The following is a 19,619-nucleotide window of genomic DNA, read 5'->3' as shown; positions in this document are numbered from 1 at the left end:
TGCGCATCTAATCAGTAAAGCTGCTTCCGTGATCACCGCTAAAATCTCCATCTCCATCTGCTTATAACTGGAGTGGCATTTAATAGACAGAGCCGTAGATCGCTGACAAGCCACGCCATATCGCGTTCATTATCGCAGATGAATCGCCTTCGATAATGAACGCGATATGGCGTGGCTTGTCAGCGATCTACGGCTCTGTCTATCAGAGGTGGGACTTTCAAGTCACAAGCAAGTCTTCAAGTTATATTCAAGTCCTCAAAGGGTTAAAGCTATAGAGATAATTAAGTGACTAATTAAATGATGATTGTGCATTAGTGATGAACATCTGCTGTTAACAATCAACATCACTGAAGTAAAGCGAAACACAAGAACTACAACTGAATTTAGCCACAGCCTTCAAATAAAAAAAAAAGTAAAAGAAAAAAACACACTATGCCACCATAATTGTGGTCAAGGTTTGCTTTAAGTAGTGTCTTGACCCTTTTACTAATTCAAACCAATTTGATTCAAAACAATTGCAATATTGTTTTCGCAACAAACATGTATGCATTGCTGAGTCGAACCTTGCAGTGACAGATGACCTTATGCTTTTTCTGCTTATAACTCATGTTCACTGAACATCATGAAATTGTGTTTATCTTTGGATATTAGACTGATGCTCAGCTATTACTGAACTGAAGTAAAAAAAAAATCACAATGCTTCAATGTTGAAAGACAAAAAAGGAGACAATCAGTTCAGGTTTTTAGACAAACACACTTATCACACGATCCTCAACAGTGGTGACAATTTTTCATACTGCAGTGCATGACGGGAGTTTTTACTAAGGTTTTACCCAGCATGCAACATTTTGTTGATTGTCACCACTGTTGAGAGTCATATGCTGGTTCTTGATGTCTGTGTGTGTCTGCAGAGTATAGTTTTTCAAATTTTGTATGCACTTAGTAGATTTAAAATTCACTTAATTTTTTTTTCCATAGTGTAGTTTTACTGGGTTGATTATGCCAAACTTAAATAGAGCTAATGCTAATTTGATTGTAATCTGACCACCTATCACATACAGATTAATGTCTTCTCTCTGCTTTACAGCACCTCATGCAATGCTACATAAAGAGATCTAACATGACAGTCAAGGGTCAAGAGCCCCACTAAAGCAAACACTGATCTCCATTATGGTTGCATCACTTTAACCAATAAAACATCAACATCTGATCCTCTGTAATTCTCAAGAACAGCAGGTGTTCATCATTAATGCACAATCATCACTTAATTATCTCATTAACTTTAACCCTTTGAGGACTTGGGATATGACTTGAAGACTTGCTTGTGACTTGAAAGTCTTCCAACTCTGGTAAAAGCTGAATGTCAGTCAACAATCCAAAGAAGACTATCTCACGATGTCCAAGTCAACATGAGTTATAAGCAGAAAAAGCATAAGGTCATCTGTTACTACAAGGTTCGACTCAGCAATGCATACATGTTTGTTGCGAAAACAATATTGCAATTGTTTTGAATCAAATTGCTTTGAATTAGTAAAAGGGTCAAGACACTACCTAAAGCAAACCCTGACCACAATTATGGTGGCATAGTGTGTTTTTTTGTGGGTTTTTTTCAGTTGAAGGCTGTGGCTAAATTCAGTTGTAGTTCTTGTGTTTCGCTTTACTTCAGTGATGTTGATTGTTAACAGCAGAAGTTCATCACTAATGTACAATCATCATTTAATTAGTCACTTAATTATCTTATTAACTTTAACCCTTTGAGGACTTGGATATGACTTGAAGACTTGCTTGTGACTTGAAAGTCCCACCTCTGCTGTCTATTAAATGCCACTCCCATTATGTGATGGAGATTTTAGCGGTGATCACGGAAGCAGCTTTACTGATTAGATGCGCATGATCATATCGTTCGATATATCGCCCAGCCCTATCTGAGACGCTCACCTTCTGCCTTCATGTAGTGCACAGAGTAGGCGATGACTTTGTCCGAGTTGTACATGGGTTTCTCCCAGGCCAGTAGGATGGCTGAGCAGGACACGGTCTCCGCACGGATGTTTCTGGGTGCGCTCGGCCGGTTGTCTGACATCACTACGATCAGACGAGCCATGGCCAGAACTGACCCCTGCTCATTCTCCGCCTGACACTGGTATATGCCGTCATCTTCAGGAATGATCTGGTTAATCACCAGTTTACTGTGAACAAAAAGAGTTTTTCATTATGAAAAAATAACTTTGATAAAAAAGACACTGATATACTGACATGTCACTAAACCTGGTAATATTGCATGACAAATTCAAAATATTTTTGAACTGGTAACATTTTTGGCATTATCTTCATAAAAACTAAGCGCATCTTACTACCATATTCTCATTAAAGTGATATATTTAAATATATAAAATTAAGAACTTAAATGACCACGAATTGAACAAGACCTAACATAAAGAATAACGAAAACTACTATAAACAAAACATCTGGATGCATGATATTATATTATATTATATTATATTATATTATATTATATTATATTATATTATATTATATTATATTATATTATATTATATTATATTATAATTTAGCATTATTTTCACAAAAATTAAGGGCATTTTACTACCTCGTTGTTATTAGTGCATTTGGGGAATTTAGTGAATTAAAAAAATAAAGTTATATATATATATATATATATATATATATACAATTTTTATATGATATAACTTTAAAAATATGTTTTGTAACATCAATATTTTGTTTTGTAACTTATTTGTTGATACAGGAACTGCAGGAATAAATAAATAAATATATATATATATATATATATATATATATTTAACATGCATTTTTAACGTTTGTATGTTGAGGTGGAAACCCCTTCTCTTTTGCTTTTAGGGTCCCATAACAAACCCAGACAGGAAAACAAATTAAAGTAAAATCAAAGAGTAAATCAGCTCAAGCACCATTAGCAGAGCACTGAATAATTAACCCTCTCTTGTTCCACAGAAGAAACCAGCTGATGAATATTTCAGCAGGACAGAGTTTCCAGTAGACAAATGAGCCAATTCAGACCTAGAGCCACATCAGTGTAGTGCTCAAAATATACAAATTAAAGACAGACATAAATTATAAATGCAATGGGTTCTGGCTTTAGGGCAGCAGTGTCTAAAGCTTTAAAAGCATCCAGCTTTAGATTAAGATTTGAAGTGCAATAAACTATTTAAACAGATGCAAATGTTCCAAGAAACACATTTATTGTTTTAACCAATGCATGTTCTCGAATGCAATGATTCACGCATGTTTTTCACATGGCAGTACCTGTTATACATCTTGACACGTCCATTGGAGTGAACAGGTTCACCGTTCTTCAGCCATGTGATCTGAGGCTTTGGAGATCCCTCTGCCACACACGCAAAGCGGGCGGTACCAGCCCTCGGTCGGGTCACGCTTTCAGGCCATTCCACGAGAGACGGCGCCGCTGCATGAAAAAAAATGTACAGACACATATATTAAATACATGCATTTGTGCAATCTAAAACAGCTGTTTTATTTATGTGTGACCCTGGAGCACAAAACTAGGCATAGGGGACAATTTTTAAAAAATAGAGATTTATTCATTATCTGAAAGCTTAATAAATAATTTTCCTGTTGATGTATGGTTTGAAGATGTAATCTGGAATCTGAGGGTGCAAAAAATAAAAACTTTTAAAGTTGTCAAAATTAAGTTCTTAGCAATGCATACTACTAATGATAATACATTTTTTAAAAATTTAAAGGTAGGAAATTTACAACATACCTTCATGCAACATAATCTTTACTTAATATCCTAATGATTAAAAAAAAAAAAAAAAAAAATATATATATATATATATATATATATATATATATATAAATGAAGTAATACATTGATGGGAACACAATATGTCGATACGGTACATTATTTTTTCATTAATTTGACTACTAATTATAATAGCTTAAGGCTTGAATAGCTCTAACTTTTACTGTATCTTCTAATCACACTACAAATAGTATTTTTGTCTTGTTTTCCAGAGGAAATGATTCTTAAATCAAGACACATTTACATGAGATGTACAATTTCAGAAGATTGGAAGTCTCTTTTTCTAAGAAATTGATCAGAATTTGTTTATGGTTCAAACAAGAACAAATATCTGCAAATGTGCATCAACTGAATGCAAACTGGAAAGTAATTTTCATCCCTATCCACAGACTTTTTGGGGGGGGTTTTAACTCACTTCATTTTGTTCAAATATAATTTTTTTCAGTGCATGTGACATTAAATGCCATGCACTTTAATTTAAGACTCTCTGCTCTGATTTAACTCCTTTTTAAGGCCTTAAATTGTGGAAAGGTGAAATAAGGGTTTTTAAGACCCACAGAAACCCTGTGTTGATGTACTCTACCTAGCACAGTTATATTAGCGGCTGCAATCGTGTAGTTTCTGGTTCCCGGCGTAGTCGCACGGCAAAAGTAGATCCCAGCATGCTGGGGTTTCACGTCGGATATGAGCAGGTTTCCATTGCCGAGAACCTTTGTTTTGTGAACGTCAATGGATTTATGGTCGGATCGGCTCCATGAGATCAGCGGACGAGGGTTTCCGGTCGCCATGCACTCCAGCAGAGCTGTGCTGTGAAGCGCCACGGTCAGATTCTGCGGCCCGGCGATGATACGAGGTCTTTGAGGAACTCTGGGAGATGGAGCTGTTGAGAAGCATAAAGAGAGCAAATGAAAATGACTGTAGCATGCATGAATACTAGTCTTGTGATCTGGATGTAGACCTGTGGTCACGGTTAGCTCGGCCTCAGAGCTCCTGCGGCGGCTGGCCATATTAACGGCCACACAGCGGTAACTCCCAGCATCAGCCCGTTCAACTCCCTGAATCTGTAAAACTCCACCGGGCAGGACTGTGATTCTGGATACACACATGCAAACCTTCACTTGATGCAATTTATATATTCAGAAAGTCACAATATACACACTTACACAATATATGTAACATATAACATAGCCAGTGTTGGGGTGTAACTAGTTACATGTAACGGCGTTACGTAATTTAATTACAAAATTAATGTAACTGTAATTAATTACAGTTACTAAGAAAAAATGAGTAATTAAATTACAGTTACTTATGAAATTTTGAACGATTACAAAGTGGATTACATTTGAATATTTACACACATCCACATTCATGATTTAATTGATTTCTTTCCCAAATTGCACTGACTATTCTGAGACATACCGCCCTAATAATTTCCGGGATGCGGAAACACAAGTCTAGTTTGTAGAATCCAGTCATAAAAACGGAATGCCTAACGCGGACGGAATATGCCACATTTTGGATGACTAAATCAAAAGTAGGTCAGTACACTTGAATCAAAACATGACATGGACTAGTGTCTGTGAATATTAAGCCCCAATAATGCAATATATGACTCCTGCACGTTCTGCGTGTCTGTGGAAATCAGGCACCGACCGGACACCGGGAGAACCGGGACAATTCCCGGTGGCCTGGCAGCCGATTTTGCCCCACTATTTAATATAATTATTGTATAATTGCCTGCCGAATGTACTAAAGCGATCATTTGCGAATCCGCCATTTGATAATTAAATCTCTAATAAATCATGAAGTGTTAGTCATGACTCGCGCGCTCTCCGCGCCTCCGTTACCTAATCAAAATATCCCAACTGCAGTTTGATTGAGATTAATTGGAATGCACAATGAAAAAACATGATTTTTTCATGAGTAAGCAGTCAATACTAAGCCCCTCCTCCCTCTCGTAGGTGGGCGGAGCTTACCTTTCAGTGGCCAGTGGTAAAGTGACTCTGTTGAACTCCCAGGTGATGATTGGTGGGGGCGTGGCTGTGATCTTACAGCTGAATCGTGCGACAGATCCCTCCATCACCGTGATTGATGCCGGCTGCTGAGTGAAGGAGGATAAACCTGCAGAAAGACAACCAGATAGTTACCATGAGAGCCAACATTTAGAGATTTATTGAGCTGTGAATGGATAATGTGTTGTTTTAATGGCAAATCTGAACAAGCCATTCAAGTATGAGAGAGATGAACACAATAGAATAAAATAGACAGAAGAAGAAGTGAGGCTTGAGTGTAAGATGATCCAGCACACATTCTCACTGTCAAACTGAACCAAAAGCTTTAGACAAACACCTCACGCTAGCATAACACACACCTTTTGGTAACACTTCTGTGTGTGTGTGTGTGTGTGTGTGTGTGTTCCTCTCTAAACTAAACACAACCCTTTGGCTTGTTACCTTCACGCGATTCTCTCTAATAAAAACATCTGTGTTCAATTAGAAAGTGTTCATGCCAAGAGATATTTAAGAGTGAAAAAATCACAAATAATCACGATGATTACTTATTTACTTTGGACATGAACATTAACTTTTAAATACAATAACCTTTTTAAATAAATAAACAAAATAGAATTTACATTAAAAAAAAATCTCTTTAAACAGTGGATTTTCTTTAACTTTATAATTAAACTGAAATGAATAAATAAATGTAATATAAAATAAATATGATATAAATGAAATTATATCTTAAAATATAATAATGACATTTTAATTTTTGTGTGCTGTTAGTTTTTACTTATAGTTTAATTAATCATTTATTATTATTCTATTTTGTTTTTATAAACATTTTTGTTTTAGTAACATATCTTTTCTTATATGTCTATGTAGTTTTTAATATTTTTATTTCAGTTTTAGACTTATTTTGATACAAGTTAAACTAAATTTAGGAATTTAAATTTAGGTTTCCTTGGGAACTAGCTGGATTTTTATTTCAGTTATCTTACTTTTTTTTATGGTTTCAGTTTGAGTCAACCATAATAATAGCTCCATCCCTTTAAAGACACTCTTCTGTCTTTATTGAATGATGAAAATCAGTAAAAGCAAACACAGCTCCCCATAAACGGCCTCTTTTAGGATCGAAAGACATGAATGTTTGTTCTCCGTGTCTCTTTAGTGAGGTCTTCTCAGGCTAACAGCCATAAAACCCCCCAAAGCCCTTCAGATCAACCCCCTCGACCCCTTGGAGAAGCCTCCGGTCAATAATTAGTTAACCGGAATCAATGGAAGCTCTGCTATACATACAGACCTCATGTTCGGACGGAGATAATAACAAAGCCAGCCTCAGGCCTGAATGTTGAGTCAGTGACAGGAAGTCATCATCACACATTTATGATGCTTCATACATAATTCTACCAGTCATAAAGCTCCTCTTCTGTAAAAGCAGGTGAGTTGATTGACACTTCTAGAATGTCAATTAAACTACACTATGCATGGATCTGGTGACATATTGGATGCAGTGTGTGTTTGTGTGCTAATACTGGGTAAATAACTAAATAAACTTTATCAAAATGACTAAAAATTCAACCAAAGTCATCCATTGAATACTGAAAATATAAATTAAAAGGCTAAGTCAAAACATTCATACAAACTGCAATAGCATATAGTGATGAATTAATTATAAAAAAAAAAAAAAAACAGAGGAAATCTTCAAAAACAAAGTCAGAATTAGGAGATATAGATTTAGGGGAAAAAAGTCTGAATTTTCAGGTAAAGGCTGCGATCACCTTTTTAAATAATTTATTCCGTGCCAGAAATAGACTTTAGTTAAAACTCTTTTAGTTTAATAAACTACAGCTTGATGTAGTCTGTAGTCTAACTCAGCATTATAAGAGGATCTTTAAGTCTGTCCCTTCCACTGACCTGACCTCTGACCTCTGACCTCAACAAATCCTGGGCAGCAGTAAGGCATCCACCAAACACGAACCAGAAACCAAGCCCTAGCACAACAGAGCAACTCCAGAAGTGCACACTTCTGTTTCAGCGAGTTCCTCTCCTTCGCTCAGAGCAGCACAGATCTGTGGATCGGCACACACGGGGTTAATGGGCCGGTCACCAGAGCCCCCATATGCAACTTTAGAGCCTCCATCTCCATTTAGATATCATTTTATGCAATTGTATACTTCATTAAGCACCTCAGCTTGTTCTCTAGAGACCACTGAAGAGATTCTGACACACTCAAAAGCAGCTCTGACAAGTTCAAATGTTGTATTGTGATGCAGCTAATCCATCTTTAATGCAAAGGTAATTTGAGATGTTTTAAGGTTTTATTAGCAGATGCATTATGCACAAACACAGTCCCGCTGTGTCGTGACCTGTCCTCACCTCTCGCTCACTCCTTCTTTAGAGAAATAGAGAAGAATGCTTTGTCTGTGAACAGAAGGGAAGAATGCTGAGGATCAGTCAGGGTCCGTCCAGCAGCCCTAGAGCTTCAGGACCCCCACCATCCAATCAGAAGCCTGAATCGGCCCCTCACCAGCCAATCAGAGGCCAGGCTCAGGACCTCTCCCTATGGCCTTTGGCCTCTCAGCGGTTTGGGGGCAGGGAGGCCGGAGAATATCTCGAGACCCTTATCTCCCCCCTGAGCTCTGAGAACAGCACAGCTATTGTGTCCTATCTGATCCACTGAAGAGCAACAGGTCAAACGATCACCTCGAGAGCATTATCTGTGATCAAATAGATGAAGAGTAGCCCTCACGCTGCCTGCTTAAAACAGCATTTTTAGGTGCGCTCATGATATGACATAAACATGAATGCATGCATTTTGGCAAACTCTCAAGCAACATGCATGCAATCCTGAAATGCACTGATATCACCGTCCTCCTGAATCAAATCCAGTACCTGTTTCTTACTAATTCTGGGTGCTGATTTCAAACATAGTTGCTGTTTTACAGGAGCACGTCACACTTTCTCAGAAAATATGATGCATTTTGTAGCATTTTTGCTTTTACAACCATTTGTGTGGTGAAGAAGTCTTGTATTATCACTTAATCAGCAGAAAAACTAATACAAACACATGATTCCTGTCTGAATTACAACTGTTTGTTCAAGTTTCAACACATTTTTAAATGTTTGAATGATTCGAAAGCATAATCCTGATTTTTTTTATCCATTCCTTTGCAGACTTGAATTTAAATTATACATTTTGAAATCTACTTTTTGCCATTAAACTATGTCATTTAATTGCTTTTGTTATTTTGTTAAGTGCATTGGGTTACACTTTATGTTAAGGTGTCCTTGTTACAGTATAACTATTCATTTAGGTGCTTGGTTTATATTATTAACTACATGGTTAGGGTTAGGATTTGTCTTAGGGTTACTTGCATGTAATTATGCATAATTTATTGTTATTATAATAGTAAGTACATATAACGTGTTAAAAGGACACCTTAAAATAAAGTGCCACTGTGCATTAAAGCTGATGCATATATGTAATTTGAAAAATCTTATTTTGTGGGGAAAAAAAGTACACGATGGAACATTTTTTATTGCTGTTTTTGAATCTAGCATCACCAAAACAGGTCATATTAGGCTAATAATTGTGTGCACGATTTACTAATTTGTTCCCTCAATGTACTAAAACTTGCACACGATTACTATTGCATTCCCTTGATTTACTGTTTCGTTCACTCGGGAACACAATAGTAATCATGTGCATGTTTTAGTACATTGAGGGAACGAATTAGTAAATCGTGCACACAATGTAATTATTTTTCCTTGCATGTCATGTGCGGGGCTCTGTATTATACATCATCTGAAAGCTGAATAAATCTTTTCATTGATGCATGTTTGTTAGGATCTGACAATATTTGTCTGAGATCTGGAATCTGAGGAAAATCATCTTTAAAACTGTTCAAATGCACTACTTAGCAATACATATTACTGATTAAAAATTAAGTTTTGATATATTAACCGCAGGAAATTTACAACATATCTTCATGGAACATGATCTTTACTTAATATCCTAATGATTTTTGGCATAAAAGAAAAATGGATAATTTGGACCCATTCAATGTTTTCTTTGGCTATTGCTACAAATATAACCCAGAGACTTAAGACTGCTTTTACAATAGAACAATACAAAGCAAAGATTTAAAATCATCAAAAGTGCAACTCTGAAGAATTAAAATACAGAATCAGAGGATACAGTGCATGTTAATTACTGTATTACTAAATATGTGTAGTGAGCGTCAAGGCAGCTCTGTGTTCATACATCCAGACTCCAGAGAGATGAGCTGGTCTACGCTGGCATGTTTTTGTCTGTTATTAGGAGGAATATTTATCTCCTCGCCGCTGTTTCCTTGCACACAACCTGCTTTGACCTTTCCGACCACCACTTAGGGAATCCATGGAAACCTTTCACATGTCACACTGTGCACCAAAGCACCTCTTCTCGTCCCTCTGAAATTCCTCAAACATCTCATCTCAAACTCAGACAGTCCAGGTTTCTGACTCAGGAGACCTGAAGCATTGCCTAGCAAAAAAAAAATTGAGGAAAGAAAAGAGTGTTTTGATGTTCCTGTAGCAATTCCAGGAATTCTAAGAACACATTAGAAGCCCTCAGGGACCCGTTTCCCAACACCGGCCCTCCGTGAGTCACAAACTCAGGCATGTTTCTGATTTTAAACTGCTGAAGAAGGCCACCTTTGACATCAGCGCTGACCCGCCGTCTCCACACACAGCCGATTTACATTCAGTGAGGGAACTGAAGACCTCTTACAATGTTAACAAGATCATCTTTACAATATTTAAGGCCTATACATCCTACAATTCCATAAATGCATTTTATAGTATATTAACCAATATTAAAAATTGCAATCATATTTCATGATATTTCTGTTTTGTCTGTATTTTTGATCAGATAAATACAGCATAATGCATTCATCTGATCAGTTTTTATGCTAGACAGTAGTTGAAGGTATGTCCTCATTTAGATAGTTAAGTAAACATGTGATAGTGACTGATATATGAGAAGGGCAAAAGGTCTAAACATGAGGAACCATCAATCGTACACACACACACACACACACACACACAACATCTGCCAACACATGGTGTCAAAAAACACAAGCATGATGAAAAGAAATCGTGTCGCCTCCATCATCGCATAACGGTGCTAAAATCACACTCAACCTCTGGACTCTCACTTCTCATCCCAAACAACATAAACTAAGCAGTAATCAAACTTCTCGAAATCCCTGCATACTTCTCTCTTTTGCATAATTGCCCTTCCATTGGTGCAAGGAGCCAGTTGTCCTGACCAGCTCGATCTGGTCAAACAAATGCCCTGCAAAGAAATCTGCTTCTTTGGCCGGGGCAGTTGGGGGCAGATGGGACAAAAGGAGACGGAGAGAAAAAAAAGCTTTTCAACAATTCAGCAAACTACTGGAGCAGAAAGCAATCGCATGGAGGCCACCAGCTCGACTCGCTGCTATAAAACCAGCCAATCAGGAGCAGAGGACTTTCAGTTTAAGTGAGTGTGTGTTTGTGTATAAGGCTGGAAAGATCATGCATTTAATAGTTTGTGTTAAATTGCATGCAACGTAATCAGCATAATTAATTATTTTATAAAACACTTTTACTAACTGCATAAAAAATCCTGAAAGCAATCAAAAAGAATGCATTAAATAAGTAAAGTTGTGCACTGAATTGCTTAATTTGCATGCAAATAAGCATTAAATTAATGAGTATAAGACATAATTTTAAGAAATAGCCAGACCTGTGTCACAAACTCAGGAATGTTTCTAATTTTAATGCATAAAGAATCCTGAAAGTTGTCCAGAAGATGCATTCGATAATTTAATCTGAATGCAAATTATGAATATATATATCAACATTAAATAAAAAAATATTTCATGCAAGCGAGTTAATATATGCATGCTTAAGATTAAAGTTTAGAATTTAGTAATAGATCAAATAATTGCATATCATCAGATAAATCAATTCAAATATATCATCCTTATTCATTATATTGTCCAGTTTTGCATGTTTTTAACTCAAATCTTTGTGTCTGTTTACTTACAGGAGTTGATATCCCCCACAATTCCCTTCAAGTACCTTTATTGTCGGGTATTTCGCAGGTACCTGTAATGTTACAGGCTTTTAGAGAGTCTGTAGAGAGCCCTGTTAAAAGCAGCTCGCTGTCTTTACTTCATAACACACAACTACTCCCTTCCCATGATGCTCTCTCTGTAAATCCCAGACTATAGTCATGCTTGTGGGCTCTTGAGGTGAAGCAGAGGGCAGGAGGAGAGTGTCATATTTTGCTTTTTCCCCTTTAGTCCTGTTACACAATACAAGACTCATTAGCAGATTTAGACCTGCAAACATTCAGGCTCCACCGCCAGAAAATCCTGAAAACACCGGCAGGTCGTACAGAGCCGGTGCATGATCATCCTGAACACATGCATGTGTGTAAACAACAAGAACAGAAAGATTTCACTCAGATGTTTCTCTTTAAAAGCTCCGGAAACTTCAAGGACATTTCATTAAGGCATGAACTTTGTCTCGTCTCAACTTTGGTTTACCTGAAGTTATTTAAAACAGCATTAACAACATTAGTTGTGATTCAGTAGAAGCAAAAAAAATAGTGTGGAGCAATCTTTGGAGAATCTGAATTCATATCAAAATTATTACAATATATACATAAAATATATATTTATATTAAAATTAAACACAAACATTATATATATAATTTTAATATTTATTTATTTATATATTTTATAAAATTAAAATAATAATTGAAATAAATATTATTTTAAAAAAATACAATAAAAACTTAAAAAAATTCTGAAACCATACTTCATTGCAATTAATTGACTTTGATTTGAGTTATTTTGATCAAACGGATCTTAAATCAAGACCTAAAAATCACATAAGTCATTTATATATATTTTTTCCATTAAATGTCTGTCTACTGTATATGTTTTTTTTATGTTATTAGGCATATATTATGTTTTTATTAATTATTTTAATTTAATTTAATTGTTGATATTTCATTTTTAAATACGAAGTGTACAAATATAATTATATTTTTTACATACATTTTTATTAATTTAATTTTTAGTTAACACCCAGTCAAGAGAAAACTCCTCTCGAACAGTCAAAGTGCTGAAGTTTTGCTCTGAATGCTCAGCAGAAACACATGCTTTTTGTTCTGAAGCAGCCTCAGGAGAGGAGAGGACTTTAAAAGCCTCTGTCAAACACACACACACACACACACACACACACACACTCACACACACACACACACACACACTCACACACACAGGAGAGCAGGAACAATGGCTGTGGTCAGGAGGTGCTGATGAATAGGGGTCATGTGCTCTTTAACACCGGGGCACTAGTGTCCGCAAACTGAGCTTTTCAGACCTGCCAGCCTACATTTACACACCAATGGACACATTCTCACACAGCCGCGAGCCCTCGAGCACAGCACTGACCCCTGCCCCGCACCGGACACACACAAACACACTCATCTATCCTCCAGCTATCTGTAGCACATCTACAACCAACAATCTGAGCAGACTACAGCCAGCAGGCCTGACACGATAGCAATCTTTTTTGTTGGGCGATATATTGCCCCAGAAATAAGTCTGGAGATTTTTCCATCAACAGACTTTTCCCTAGCCTTGTTTTCTCTGTAAATGAAGAGTTGCACACTCTCGCTGAGAAACACAATCACTGCTCAGCAGTCAGATGTCTGTAAGGCACAGATCTCTAAACAAAGCTATATCTGCAGATGAAACTTTTTTTTTGTAGAAACATTTTTTCCAAGCACCTCATGATTACACCACGCGATGTACCAGAAGCTGCAAAAGACACAAGTGTAAGTGGAATTTAAAAAATATACGTTTGTATGTAAATATAAAAAGCTATATACTATGTCACCAAAATGATTGGAGGTCATTAACATATATTGTGCGATAAAAGTTGATATATTGATTATTGCAACACCCGTATGATGATTGATGTTTTTTATTAGATTCATCTCACACTGATTACAGCCGAATCAAGAATTTGACATGATGCTTTTCTTAAAAGAGATTTGACTGTAGAAAAAAAATGCTTTGGAAACAAGGAATAGAAACAGTTCACAAAAACTGTCTGAAGGAGAGTCCAAAAACATCACAATAATCCAACCTCTCGTGAAGTGAAAAAAAAGGACTCTCATTCTGACGGCACCCATTCACTGCAGATTGCTATGCATTGCTACATTTCTCCAAATCTGATGAAGAAACAAACTCATCTACATATTGGATGTCCTGGGGGGGGGGGGGGGGTGTACATGTTCAGAAAAGTTTGGGTGAACCATTTCTTTAATCTCAAAAGACATTTCAGGAACACTGACTCATATCGGGACAATACACCAATGCAACTTACCTGCGATAGTCAAGCGCGCTCTCTGGCTGAGAATAGATCCATATTTGTTCTGTGCAAGGCACTGGTAGAAGCCTTCATCTGATTTGTCTTTACGACTATCCGCCTCTGAGATGAACAGAGAGCTGTTGGCGAGCAGGTAAACACGCTCTGACTCTGTGAGCGCCGCTGCGTTCTTCAGCCACCGGATCCCGATGGGAGCCTCGCCGTGGGCCTGACAGTCCAAAACCACAGCATCCCTCCTCGATACGGTCACATCATGGGGCTCCTTAATAAAAAACAGCTCACTAAAACTCCTCACACCTGCAGAGACAGACAGAAGCAAGCGAGTTTCCATTGAGTGAGACTCTGAGATGAGATGCTGTAATCATATTTGACCTGATGGATTACTCGCTGTAATCCTCTTATTCATGGCTCATAAAGTCAGAAGAGACTCGATTCTTGTCTAAAGAAGAGCTGTAATTCATTCCCAGCATGACATTTAGCAGCTATGAGAGCAGAAAGAAGAAATATGGAAACAAAAAACACCTTTTAAAAGGATCTTAAAAGAGAATTTCAAGATTGTAACGTTCTGATCTGAAAACATTTTAGGATATTTTTGAAATGCAACTGTCTTTATACATTTTAAATAATTATAGATTGAAATTTATTTTTGTGCATGATGAGAAACAAAGAGAACGGAGAGGAAAAATAAAAAAGTGACTATAATAACTCTAATATTTCACAATATAACATGTTTCAAGTACTATTAAATGTTTAGCATATTAGTCATATTGTATTCAGTCAGATATGACAATGCATACATATAAGTTTCATGATGCAGGCTAACTATCACTAATACTAATATGTTATGCATTATATTACAGCAGGAAGGCTTGATAATATTATAAGGTGACACTCAAATAGATATATTTCAGATATTATATTATGATTAACTTATAGATGTAGTTCCTAAACATTCAACTAAGAATATGCATGCTTCATGATATATCACCAACTATTTGATTATGCATGAAGCAGTTTTTTTATGCATAATATATAATACGATAATGTATGTGAATGATGCATTAAATTGAAAAAGCTCTTCATTTGAAAATGTGAATGTGCAATAAGCTTCTGTGATAAGAAGAATAATTTTGATGTCTTGAAACACGTAAGATTTGCATGATTGCCGATGCTTCTTTGAAGTTTGTTACATTGTGTTCCGCGCACGTGAGTGAATCAAAGCTCGAGCATTCATTCAGTAATGACAAATCACTTATGTATAAATATGAATAAATATACATTTATTTATGTTTTCTATGTAAGTTTTAAGTTTCAGTGCATGAAAGTCCCTCATCCAGGACATTAAAGTCACGAAACATCCTGACATTTAAGTTCATGCATAACTAATTTCTGTTCCTGCAAATATGAAATAAACGCTCTTACCTGAGACTGACAGAAATACCGCAAGAAGCAGCAGATGCTGGTATAAATCCGTTTTGAAAGACGCCATTTAATCTGCTAGTCCGAGCATGCCTGGGCCGTGGCTTGCGGACTCGAGCTCCACACACTTTCTGACTGAGTGGATCGCAGCGCGCGACGCCGCTGCCCGCTGCGGGCGCACTATTTCCTGCGGAAGGGCACCGGTCCCAGAGGGCACTGCGTGACGCGGCTAATCAGAGAGTGAGGAGATTCCTCCGCCTGAAAACAAATGTTCACAGATGGATATTCATCAGAGGATTTACCTTTTTTTATGTTTATTATATATATTTTTTTATCATTTAAAGTTCTTAATGATTGAATGACGTTTCCATAATCATCAATTATTTGCAACTTGAAATAACATAAAACAATATAAGGCTTTATGAACAGTTTGTGCTGATAATGTTATCTTTGATGTTATTTCTTTCTGCATGCAGTGTTATACATATATATATTACTGTAAAAAAAAAAATATATATATATTATATATAAATATATTTCATATGTAAATGTAACATTTAAACATGCATGTGTGTGTTTTTATAAATACTGAACATAGCAAATCTACACAGCACACACACATTATGTAAACACACATTTTTATTACTGATGCGATTTTTATTACTGTGCTTTTGACAGCACACTAAACACTGGTTTTCTGATCTGTATTGAATCAAAAAATAAGTATTAGTATCAAAACATTTTGTTCATTTCGTCATATTTATCAATATTTCAGTTTGTTACTGTTTCCAAAAGCCAGATTATGTTGAGACTGTTGTTGCATTGACTCAGAATAGCATTTGAACACTTAAATCACTTTGGTTCTTGCATTAGACTAAAACATATGAAAGTGTGTGTCTGAATCTGTCTTTAAATGCTGCAGGATCAGCAACGATTGCACTTTTTCTCCATCCAGCATACAATATACAAAGCTTTTGTGTCACTGAAGAGCCCGAATCTGAAAGTGACAACTAGCCCCAGTCTTCAATACACTTGCTCTACTGTGTTTGCAGTCCTAAGTCTCTCTCTCTCTCTCTCTCTCTCTCCCTCTCTCTCTCTCTCTCTCTCTCTCTCTCACACACACACACTCACTCAGCCGGTGGAACAGACCCAGATCTGCCCAGTATCCATGGCTTGAGCTGGACAGCTGGAGACTGAAGGGACAGTATTGATCTCCTCCGGACACTCTGACCGGCCGGACAATAGTTCTGCTCGGACTGCAGGTCAGGAAGAACAATACATCTGTTCAGTGAACATCAGGAGAAAAGAGCCCGAGTCCAGTTTCCCACAGTCAGAAAACATCACACTTCAACTCTTCAAGCTGTATCTGGTCTATCTGTCCAAATGTTCATTTTAAATGGTCCTGCGTTGACATGAATTTCTAACAGAAATATAAAAAATGTGAAAACAGTGAAAAAATGCTTTGTAAATCGAGTCTTGTTTATATATTTATAGCACGTCACCCTGCTGAAAAGTCCACTTTACAGGAATATATAATATAATTATATAAATATAAATATGCATTACATACAATAAAAAAACAATAATAATATAATGATTAATAAGACACACACACACACACACACATATATTTATAGTAATATATATATATATATATATATATATATATATATATACATATATATACATATATATATACATATATTATAATAAAATAATAATAAATCATTAGTAATAATTCTCACAATAAAAATGAATAGTGTGACTGTGAATAAATTCTACTGTAGTTTAATAAACCTCATACCGTTGTTATCCATCTCTGGTTTGCTGTGTCACTGTCGTGAGGATGAACAGATTTATCTGCATCTGGGAGAAAACATGTAATTTATTCCATTTCATTTTGGAAACAGCAACTGCTAATATGCTAATGCGTGAGATCTGATCAATAAGGGATCAGATCAATATGAGATTCTCAGAACAGAGCGAAAGAAGATCCGGCATGTATTCTAGGACCCTTCCCCAGATCCCCCCACCCCTCTGACCCCGGCAGTGTGACCCATCAGCTGACCTCTGCTGAACTGTGGGCATAAAGAGGAATGGGAGAGAAAAGAGAAGAGAAAAGGGGGAAACAATAGCATTCACTGTTGTTGTAAACGGACCCACTAACATCACTCTCACATTCAGCTCAGCTCTGAGGCTTTTAATACTTTAACATTATATTTAAACATATATTTTAATGTATTTAACTCTATTATTTAATGCAAAGTAAAGATATAGTTTCAAAAAGAATGTGAAGGCAATATCTAATGTATTGGATCAATAAAGTATTATTTATGCCACGACACACCGTAAAGAAGTTTACAGTGATATTGCGCCCCCTTTTGACTAGCGGACGTTTAGAGAACTGCATCACTCGGCATATTAAATACATAACTTTACAATAATTATCAAGAGAACATGGTTTCTATTTACGCATAATGACATTTATTTGTAAATAAAATATATATGAATAAATATGAAATAAACATTCAAAACCATTTGTTTAATAATAATATTGTGTTTTTCAATACCATTTGTATATAACAAAAATAATACACATTAGAATAAAAATATAAATACACAAAAATATTTGTTTTTCAACACAATTTGTACAATAATAATGATTATTAATATAAATAAATGTTACTCAATACCATTTGTATACTAGTACCAACCATAACATTTAACATAAAAATGATAATGATGATAAAATGAGCATTTGCATCGAAACTCCTCATGTATTATGACAGCTGCCTAATTAATAACTCTTAAAGACTGTAAAGAGCACACAAACCTTAATAAAGACATCACATGGGAAGAGTCTTTTTCATTTTATTAATTAAAAAAAAATATGCAGCCATAAAGATCATGTGACAATTAAAACCAACACAATTTACAATAAAACGAAAGACACTTTTGCTCTTTGATAGAAAATCCTCTCTGAAACTCACTCTAGTGCCAAAAACATTGGTAGAAATGCAGTGGACGTTCATATAATAGTATCTAATTAAACAACAGTATCGACAATAAAAGTGTTTCCTCTTTAAAAGTTGCTCGTCAGCGCACAGAATAGTTTTATAGTACAAATGAAGGCAAGGTTATTTAACAGTCCGACAAGTGCTTGCTTTAAGCAATATTTAAGCTGTAAACATCTAGTTAATGATATAAAGCAATGATTTTTCAGCTTGACTGAGGTGATGATTTATACACAGTAAGACTTGAACCTTTTGTTTTTAGAAAAGTGCTTCGACCTTCAAAAGCAGTGCAAAAAAAAAAAAGTTTTCAGAAGAGGGTAAACAAAAAAACATGTAAACAAAGTCAAAGTGAGAAAAAGTCACGATTAAGAGCGATAGAGCGCTTGATCTGTACAAACAGTGATGAATGGATACATTAGAATTTTTTAAAATTCAGAAACAAACGGAAAAAAAATTCACATTCTTTGTAAAGACAGCCATTGTGCATGTCGGGAAATCTCATCAGCCAAATAGTGCACATCCATAACGTGTGACTTAACAAGCTCATATCAGAATCCTCAATTATGCTCAAATGCCTAGATATGATCAAATCTGCAGATGTTTTGAAATCTCGCACGCTGTATGCAGGAGTACAAAACTGTAAACATCTGAAACATACAGATTAGTGATTTTATAACGCCGTTTAGACCGGATCATCCTCCTGACGGTCCTGATGCGGTCGCCGTGGTTACGCTGATGCCGTGGCAGCCGGAGTCTAATCCACTCCATCGAAGCCCTGAGCGTTTTCAATCGCCATGTGCAGCTTCTCGCGGAGCTCCTCGAACGACTCATACAGAGGGAGATCCAGACGGTTGAAGCTGACGGAGAGACACAGGACAAGTCATGAACGAGATGAGAGAGACAGATGGACAGGTGCACACACACACACA

At 36.3% G+C, this 19,619-nt stretch overlaps 2 protein-coding genes across 3 annotated transcripts in view; both read right to left on the bottom strand.

Annotated features, from left to right (window-relative positions):
• The window catches only part of LOC132101776 (protogenin A-like), a 38,065-nt gene extending 22,255 nt beyond the window's left edge, over positions 1–15,810 (bottom strand). Inside the window, exons 1-7 of the mRNA XM_059506975.1 lie at positions 15,680–15,810; positions 14,255–14,554; positions 5,798–5,942; positions 4,780–4,913; positions 4,405–4,701; positions 3,302–3,461; positions 1,939–2,186 (exon numbers count right to left, since the gene is read on the bottom strand). Coding sequence (XP_059362958.1) covers positions 1,939–2,186; positions 3,302–3,461; positions 4,405–4,701; positions 4,780–4,913; positions 5,798–5,942; positions 14,255–14,554; positions 15,680–15,746 — 1,351 coding nt within the window. The 5' untranslated portion in view covers positions 15,747–15,810. The remainder of the gene's footprint in view (positions 1–1,938; positions 2,187–3,301; positions 3,462–4,404; positions 4,702–4,779; positions 4,914–5,797; positions 5,943–14,254; positions 14,555–15,679) is intronic.
• Positions 15,811–18,527: 2,717 nt separating this feature from the next.
• Positions 18,528–19,619, bottom strand: part of LOC132101775 (E3 ubiquitin-protein ligase NEDD4-like) — a 32,090-nt gene continuing 30,998 nt past the window's right edge. For both annotated transcript variants that reach the window (XM_059506974.1, XM_059506973.1), the window contains one exon: positions 18,528–19,547. In XM_059506974.1, the coding sequence (XP_059362957.1) occupies positions 19,445–19,547 (103 nt within the window). In that variant the 3' untranslated portion in view covers positions 18,528–19,444. The remainder of the gene's footprint in view (positions 19,548–19,619) is intronic.

Source organism: Carassius carassius, chromosome 23 (assembly GCF_963082965.1).
Source record: "Carassius carassius chromosome 23, fCarCar2.1, whole genome shotgun sequence".
Lineage (NCBI taxonomy): Eukaryota > Metazoa > Chordata > Actinopteri > Cypriniformes > Cyprinidae > Carassius > Carassius carassius.
The sequence above is the reverse complement of the archived record's forward strand: the minus strand, read 5'-3'. Positions and strand labels throughout refer to the sequence as shown.